Below are 9,575 nucleotides of genomic sequence, written 5' to 3'. Positions count from 1 at the left end.
ACTCTTGGGGTAGTTCCTTTTTGGTTTTTAGGATTAAATCCAAACTCCTCAGCTTGATGTTAAAATTCCTCCTATTTTGACTGATCAACCTTCCCCAAGATATTTCATATTATTCTCCTATTCCCCTAAATCAGGATTCTATTTCAGCCATGCTGGCTGCTGTCCCTCTCCTCCTCCATCTTTCAGAATCTTTAACTTCCTTCAGGGATCAGTAACATTGCCATTTTCTGGGAGAAACCTTTTCCCATTCCATCTAGGTGACAGTGTTCTGGAAAGTAGTTTATTAAGGGAAGTAATGTGAAATAAAACTATAATTGCAGAACAGAGCCAAATTCTGTAGTTTCTTAATTGACAAGCATTAATAAAAGTTGAATAATAATAATTAACATTTATATTTTGATTTATAAAAATTACTCATTTAATCCTCACAGAAAGCCTGAGAGTTAGGTGTTATTATTAATCCTATTTTATACATAAGCAAGCTGAGTCGAGTGACTTTAGTAGTATCTGATGTCTGATTGAATTTAGGTCTTCTTCATTTTAGATCCATCACCATTATCCCTAATTAATCAATCTTAGCTGTCAATTTTCAGCTTCTTTCTTGACACCAACATAGTTATGGCAAAAAATTACCTTTTCGTTATGTTGCAATCCTTTTTATTTGTTAAGGATCAAGAAAAGAAAGGTCAAAAAGAAGTCTCATGCCTATTTAACATAAATGCTTTTAAAAAAATATTAGAAACTTCAGAAGTGAACACTAAGTAAAAACAGAAATTGACTATATCTTAAAAGACAATGGCTAACTGACTGATGATGTGACAATCATTTTTGAATCATCTTTCTGTGTAAAATTAGACTATTTATTCAGAGCAAAGATAACAAATAATGAAACAGAGAAGAAAGGATAAATATGGCTTGTAATTAATATAGCTCAATCTGACCCATTCAACAATATAGAAATATATAAAATATTGGAAATGAACAAAATAATAGATATTAACAAGGACTGCCACCATTTCATAAGAAAGTTTAATAGATATAAATTAATGACCACAAAATGAAAGGCAATATAATTTAGAAATCACCTCAAGTTTATAACTGGTGAAGTGCAGAGACTTGGCAGTCAAAGACAGTAGTGGGTTATACTAAAAACTCATTTAAAAAACATATTTTTATAAGTGTCTCATAAAATAGAAGACAATCAGAGGTGAAGGAGGCTTGATGTAATATCCAATTAAGCCAGATCATCTCAACTTCATTTAAAGATAAAACTGGAAGGATGACAAATAGATGAAAAGTTGGAAAAGATGTCAATATTTCTCAAACAAAATGTTTTCTTTTTTCCATAATATGGTTTATTTCATTAAAATATTTCTCAATTACATGCAAAAATTTTAACATTAGTTTAAAAAAATTTTAGTTCTAAATTCTCTCCCTTCTTACCTCCACTCTTGTACAGCATGAAAAGACAAAGAATTTGATATAGATTTTATATGTGAAATCATGCAGAAAATTTTTTCACTTTAGCCATATTGCAAAAGAAACTTCAAGAAAAATGAACTTTAAAAAGTATACTTTAATTTGCATTAGGCTTCATCACTTATTTTTTCTGGAGGTGAATAACATTTTTTCATCATAAGTCCTTTGAAATTGTCTTGGGCCATTTTATATATATATATATATATATATATATATATATATAATATGTATATTATATATTACTGAGCTAAATTATTCACAGTTGTTCATTATATAATATTGCTGTTACTGGGTATGATAACTCCAGGTTCTGTTCATTTCACTCTACATCAGTTCATGTAAGGCTCTCCAGGTGTTTTTCAAAGCATACTGCTATAATAGTAATCCTTCACACTTATAAGCCACAACTTATTTAGCAATTTCCCAATTGAGAATTCCCTGTTTCCAAATCTTTGCTACAACATAAAGAACTGAAATAAATATTTTGAATATATAGGTCATCTTTTTGTATATATATATATATATATATATATATATATATATATATATATATCAGCTTCATCTTTTCTTTGCTCTCTTTGGGATATAGACCTAAAATTCATATTGCTGGGGTAAAGAGTATACATAGTTTTATATCCCTTTGGGTTTAGTTTCAAAATGCTCTTCAGAATGATTGGATCAGTTCACAACTCAACCAAGGGTATATTAGTGTCCTAATTGTTCCATTCCCTACAATATTTGTCATTTTCCTTTTCTGTCATATTAGCCATTCTGATAGATATGATATAATATCTCAGAGCTGTTTTAATTTGCATTTCTCTAATCAATAGTGATTTAGAGCATTTTTATATGATTATAGATAACTTTGATTTCTTTGTCTGAAAACTGCCTGGTCTTATTTTTTGGCCATTTACCAATTGAAGAACTACTTGTATTCTTATAAATTTGACTCTGTTTTCTCTATTTGACTCTGACTATATTTGTGAAATAAGATCTTTAACAGAGAAACTTGCTATAAATTCCTCCCTCTCAATTGTTTACTTTTTTCTAATTTGGCAGTATTGATTTTATTTTGTGCAATCCCTTTTTAATTTAATGAAATCAAGATTATCTGTTTTACATTTTATAATGTTCTCTATCCCTTGATTACTCATAATTTTTCCCTTATTCATAGATCTGCTTATGGTAATTTGCTTTGGTATCATCCTTTATGTCTAAGTCATGTATCCATTTTGATCTTATCTTAGTATATGTGTAAGATTTTGATCTATACCTAGTTTCTATTATACTCCTTTCCATCTTCCCAGCAACTTTTGTCAAATAATGAATTCTTGGTCCCAAAGCTTGGATCTTTGGGTTTATCAAACACTAGATTACTGTGGCCATTTATCATTATGCATTGTGTATCTAATGTATTCCACTAATCTATCACTGTATTTCTTAGCCAGTACCAGATTGTTTTGATGATTACTACTTTGAAAACAGTTTGAGATCTGGTACTGTCAGACTACCTTCCTTCCTATTTTTTTTTCATTGATTCCCTTGATATTCTTGATCTTTTATTCTTCCAGAGACATTTTATTATTTTTTTCTAGCTTTATAAAATACTATTTTGGTAGTTTGAAACTAAAGAAGTAAATTAATTGAGAAAGAATTATAATGACTCTTCCTACCCATGAGCTGCTAATATTGATCCACTTATTTAGATCTGACTTTGTGTGAAATTGTTTTATAATTGTGTTCATAAAGTTCTGGAGTTTGTCTTGCAAGTAGATTCCCAGGTATTTTATATTGTCTGCAATAATGCAGATAAGGGAATTTAAATGGAATTTCTCTTTCTGTTTGTTTCTGCTGGACTTTGTTGGAAATGTATAGAAATGGTGATGATTTATGAATGTTTATTCTGTATTCTGCAACTTTTCTGAAGTTGTTAATTATTTCAAATAGTTTTTTAAGTTGATTTTCTAAGTATATCATCATCTTATCTACAAAGAATGTGATAGGTTTGTTTCCTCATTGTCTATTCTAATTCCTTCAATTTCTTTTGTTCCCCTTATTGTTATAGCTAACATTCCTAGTATAACCTTGAATAATAGGGGCAGCTAGGTGGTGCAGTGGATAGAACCCCAGTCCTGGAGCCAGGAGGACCTGAGTACCTGAGTCTCAGACACATAATTCTTAGCTAGCTATGTGACCTTAGGCAAATCACTTAACCCCATTGCCTAGCAAAAAAAGAATTGAATAATAGTGGTAATAATGGGCATCCTTGTTTCACCACTGATCTCATTGGGAAGATTTGTAATTTATTCACATTACAGATAATGTTTGCTGATGATTTCTCTACTTATCATTTTAAGGAAAACTACATTTATCCTTATACTTTCTAGATTTTTTTATTCTTATATTTAATATTTATTTATTCTCATTTTGTACAAATAATGTTTTTTATACATTAATAAAATATTCTTGTTTAAGAGTAAACAAAATACCCCCTCCCCCCAAAAATATAGACTTGCTTGAGTGATAAAGTAAAGGGGAGAGAAAAAAATTAAAATAAAAAAATAGTAATAATTGTAGGTATGGCCAAGGTGGCACAATGGATGGAGCACCAGTCCTGGGGCCAGGAGCACCTGAGCCCATATCCGGCCCCATACACCCAACAATCACCCAACCGTGTGACGTGCAAGCTACCCCCAACCCCACTGCCCTGCAAAAACCAAAAAAAGGAAAAAAAAGACCTAAAATAAAATAAAATAGTAATAATAGTAGGGGTGGCTGGGTGGTGGACAGAGCATTGGCCCTTGAGCCAGGAGTACCTGGGTCCAAATCTGGCCTCAGACACCCAAAGATCACCCTGCTATGCGGCCCCAGGCAGGCCACCCAGCCCCATTTGCCCTGCACCTCCCCTCATAATAATAATAATAATAATAATAATAATAATGCTTGAGTCTTTGTTCCAGCACCAACAACTCTGTTGTGGGACCACATTCTTTATGATAAGTCCATCACAAAATTTACTTCCATATTTTTCTACCATTGCCATTGCTGATCGCAACTCCCTCCTTTCGTATTTCTCCACTACCATGTACTATATTTTCTCTCTCCTTTCACTCTGACTCTGTTGTAGGGTAGCTGAGTGGTGCAGCAGACAGATCCCTGTCCCTGGGCCCAAGAGGCCCTGAGCCCCCATACCACTCCTTAGGCCCAGCATCCACCTGCCCTATGGTCCCAGACAGGCCATCCAATCCTAGCCCCTTACAAGAAGTAAAAAAGAAAATGTGTTGTATCTGACCACTCTCCCCACATGGTCCATCCTCTGCTCCATCACTCACATCCCCCCCCCTTTCCCCTGCCCCCCCTTTCTTACTCCAGATGCCTATACCCCATTGAGTATATATGCTGTTTCCTCTCCTAGCCACCTCTGATGAGAGCGAAGATTCCCTCATTCCCCCTTGCCTTCCCCCCTTCCATATCATTGCAATAGCTCATTGTAATAAAGAAAAATCTTATTATATGAAATATCTTGGCCTATTCCCCCTCTCCTTTTTCTTTCTCCCATTACATTTCCCTTTTTTCTTTTGACTACATTTTTACACCATATTTTACCTTCAAATTCAGCTTTCTCCTGTGCTTCAACTATAAAAGTTCCTTCTACCTGCTCTATTAACTGAGAAGGTTCATATGAGTATTATCAGTGTCATTTTTCTATACAGGAATACATGCAGTTAATCATCATTAAGTCCCTCATATTTTCCCCTTCTCCTCCAATCTCTATGCTTCACCTGAGTCCTGTATTTGAAGATCAAACCTTCTGTTCAGCTTTGGCCATTCTAACAGGAACATTTGAAATTTCCCTGGTTCATTGAAAGTCCATCTTTTTCCCTGGAAGATGACATTCAGTTTTGCTGGGTAGTTGATTTTTGGTTGCATTCTAAGCTCTTTTGCCTTCCAGTATATTATATTCCAAGTCCTACGAGCTTTTAATGTAGTTGCTGCTAAGTCCTGTATAATCCTGACCGCAGCTCCATGATATTTGAACTGTGTCCTTCTGGCTGCTTGTAATATTTTCTCCTTGACTTGGGAGTTCTGGAACTTGGCTATAATATTCCTAGGTGTTGGTTTTTTGGGATCTCTTTCTTGGGGGGGATTGGTGGATTCTCTCCATTTCTATTTTGCCCTCTGCTTCTACAATATCAGGGCAATTTTCCTGTAGTAATTCTTTGAAAATGGTGTCAAGGCTCTTTTCCTGATCATGACTTTCAGGTATTCCAATAATTTTTAAATTATCTTTCCTAAATCTGTTTTCCATATCAGTTGTTTTTTCAATGAGATGTTTCACATTTTCTTCTAATTTTTCATTTTTTTTGGTTTTGAAGTGTTGAGTCCTGATTTCTTGTAAATTCATTAATCTCCCTGAGGTCTATTTTTTTTTGTCTGAAGGATTTGTTTCCCTCAGAGAGTTTTCTTATCTCTTTTCCATCTGGCCAATTGTGCTTTTTAAAGCATTCTTCTCCTCAATAACTTTTTGAACTGTTTTATCCATTTAACCTAAGCTGGTTTTTAGCATGCTATTTTCTTTTTCTTTTTTTTTTTAGGTTTTTTTGGCAAGGCAAATGGGGTTAAGTGGCTTGCCCAAGGCCACACAGCTAGGTAATTATTAAGTGTCTGAGACCGGATTTGAACCCAGGTACAACTGACTCCAAGGCTGGTGCTTTATCCACTACACCACCTAGCCACCCCTAGCATGCTATTTTCTTCAGCATTTTTTTGAATTTCCTTGACTAAGCTGCTGACTTCATTTTCATGTTTTTCCTGCATCTCTCTCATTTCTTTTCCCAGTTTTTCTTCTAACTCCTTCATTTGGTTTTCAGTCTTTTTTGAGCTCTGTCATAGCCTGAGCCCAATTTCTGTTTTTCTTGGAGTCTTTAGATTCAGGAGCTTGTGCTTCCTCATCTTCAGACTGAGTGTTTTGATCCTTCTTGGGCTCATATGCAAAATATTTCTTAATGGTGTTTCTCTGTTTGCTCATTTTCCCAGCCTAAGCCTGTTTTATGGGGGTGCTTCCTGAGCTTTTGGGACACTCCCACAAGGATCTCAGTGTGTGAGGCTCTGTCCTCCCTCCTGGTCTGTGAATGACCATATGCTCCCCCCCTCTGCCACGGGGCTGAGGTGGGGGGGGTCTCTGCTGTTCTGTGGGGGGGCCTAGACTGCAATCAGTATCTGAATGTGGTCAGAGCCCAAGAGTCCTGTCCAGGGGCAGAGCTCTGCAGTTTCTCTCTCTTTACTCCCCTCCCTAGGTTCAGTGGGCTCATGCCCTGGGGGCTCCTGCTTACAGGCTTGCTGTGTGCCCTGAGGCCTGGGCTTCATGTGCTCATGCTGGCAGAGGTCCCCCAGCTGTTCTTCCAATTTGTGGCCGGTGCTCCCCCGGGGTGTAGATCAGGAAACTCCCCCACTGCTGTGAGCCCCGGTTCCTAGTGCCCTGGGGCTGCCTCCGGGAGGCTTAAGTTTTCTTGCTCTGACCGGCCACCCTTCTGGCGGGCTGCCCCTCCAACCCCGGGGAGCAGAGCCTTTCTGCTCTTTTCCAGGTTACCTTGAGTAGGAGAACTGCCTCCCTGGGTCCCTCTGTGGGTTCTGTCTCTCAAAAATTTAGTTAGAGTCCTTAGTTTTGAAGATTTATGAGAGTGCCTAAGATACGATCCTCTCTTCACTTTCTAGATTTTTTAATGGGAATGAATGTTAGATTTTGTCAAAAACTTTTTCTGCATGTATTGAGATAATCATATTTTTTTGTTGGTTTTGTTATTAATATGGTCAATTATGCTGATAGTTTTTCTAATATTGAACCAGTCTTGCACTTCCTAGTATAAATGTCACCTACTCATAGAGTATGAACCTTCTTAAATATTGCTATAACCTCCTTAACTAGTATTCTAATTAAAATTTTTGAATCAAGATTCTTTATGAGAATTGGTCTATAGTTTTTTCCCCCCTCTTTATGTTTTTATTCTTCTTTTATTTATTTTTATTTTTATTTATTATTATTATATTATATTATATATATATATATTATATATATATATTTATTTATTTATTTATTTATTTATTCTTCTTTTATTCTTTTTATTCTTAGGTATTAGCACTTTATTTGCGTCACAATGGGAATTTGATAGGACTGCTTCTTTTTCTATTTTTCCAAATTTTGGAATTAATTGTTCTTAACATGTTTGATAGTATTCACTTGTGATTTCTTCTAGTCCTGGGATTTTTTTCTTAGGAAGTTCATTTATGGCATTCAATTTGTTTTCCTAATGGAATGATTTGAGTATTCTATTTTCTTTTCTTTTAATCTGGGTAATTTATATTTTTGTAAATATTTATCCATTTCACTTAGGTTGTTAAAGTTATTAGCTTATAATTGGGCAAAACAGCTCCTAATAATGGTTTTCATTTCATCTTAATTGGTGGCTATTTCACCCTTTGCATTTTTGATAATGGTAATTTGGTTTTCTCCTTTTTTAAATCAAATTAATCAATGGTCTCTCTATTTTATTGTTCTCCCCCATAAAACCAGCTCCTAGTTATATTTATTAGTTCAATGGTTTTCTTACATTCAATTTTACTAATTTCTCCTTTGATTTGTAGGATTTCTAATTTGGTGTTTAATTGGGAGCTCTTAATTTGTTCTTTTTTTTTTCTACTTTTTTTATTTGCATGTCTAACTCATTAATCTGTACTTTTTATTTTATTGATTTAAGTATTTAGTGATAGAAATTTTTCCCTAAGTACTGCTTTGGCTGCATCCCATAAATTTTGGTGTGTTGTCTTATTGTTGTCATTCTCTTTAATGAAATTATTTGTTGTTTCTATGGGTGAACTAATAAATAAAACCAGGAACTGTTTTATGAAAGTTTGCTCTTTGAAGACAGGATCTGTTTCATTTTTATCTTTGCCTAATACAGTGCCTTATTCATAAGTTGTATAATTAATACTTGTTGAACTGAATAATAAAAATTGACATTTATAAAATACTTTAAAATTTGCAAAGTTCAAAACCCAAAGAACTCTCTCATTTTTCCTTACTGTGGAATTTCCTATTGTGATCTCCTTTACAAATGGGCTCTGTGGCCTAGCACACCCTTCCCCTGAGCCAGGTTACTTGTGATTGTCCGCCCTACCCCTCTGCCTGACAAGGGGCTGCTCAGGGGTCAGCACTAAGGTTTACATCATCACAAGAAGAACAAGCAACATGGCAACAATCTCATCCAGCGGTTCACCTGTATCACCCCATGATTACTACCAAAGGCATCTGGGTTCCACTTCCAGCAACAGCTCCTGTAGAAGTGCTGAGTACTCTGGGGAAGTGATCCCCCACCATCCAGGTCTTCCTAAATCAGACCCAGGCCATTGGTGGGCAAGCTTCTTTGCAAAGTCGAATCATCCATTCATGACAACTGTATTAGAATCCCCAGAGAACTCAGGAACTTTCCAGGTTGCTTATGGCATGATCACCTGTGACCTGGCTCAGGAGGCCATGAGGAAGCAGCATGTCAGCAAGCCCAGTAAAACCAACAGTGGGCCTTCTGCATGAGCAGCAGAACCCTCCTTGCTGCTCCCCCCCCCCACTTCTGAAATGTGCTAGGCATCAGAACCCTTATCTCCTTCCTCTCCCCTCCCCTCCCCACCTCCCCTTTCCTCTCCCACCTATTCCCTTGGAATAGATGGGTTGTTTAAGTGTAGAAGTAGTTGTGTTGCGTGTGTGTGGTTTTTTTTTTTTTTAAAGGAAAACAAAAGCAAAACACCAAAAATCAGTAAAAGAAACCACACTGCTTTTTTTTTACTATCTGAATCACTTATATGCTTTCCAGCAGTCTACTTTATTCTCAACAGAAACTAATAAACTTTGAGCTGCCTTTTAATGAAAAAAATTTGCAAAGTTCTTTGACAGAAGTGGGACCTGTGGGGTTAGGGTAAGATGTTATATGAAATCTTTGAGGAGAAGAAGGAACCCAAAGTTATAAGTGTAACAAAGGTTAGGAGGCTGAAAGCTACATGTAGCAAGAATTACATTGTTGATTCCCTTCCCTTACTAATTCAGC

The 9,575-nt window shown here is 35.7% G+C and overlaps 1 protein-coding gene across 1 annotated transcript; it reads left to right on the top strand.

Annotated features, from left to right (window-relative positions):
• The first annotated feature begins 8,725 nt into the window (after positions 1-8,725).
• Positions 8,726-9,067, top strand: LOC141504013 (pancreatic progenitor cell differentiation and proliferation factor-like). The gene has a single exon (XM_074208885.1). It carries the CDS (start codon positions 8,726-8,728, stop codon positions 9,065-9,067), a length of 342 nt encoding a protein of 113 aa, XP_074064986.1.
• Positions 9,068-9,575: the final 508 nt, after the last annotated feature.

Source organism: Macrotis lagotis, chromosome 1 (assembly GCF_037893015.1).
Source record: "Macrotis lagotis isolate mMagLag1 chromosome 1, bilby.v1.9.chrom.fasta, whole genome shotgun sequence".
NCBI lineage: Eukaryota > Metazoa > Chordata > Mammalia > Peramelemorphia > Peramelidae > Macrotis > Macrotis lagotis.
The sequence above is the reverse complement of the archived record's forward strand: the minus strand, read 5'-3'. Positions and strand labels throughout refer to the sequence as shown.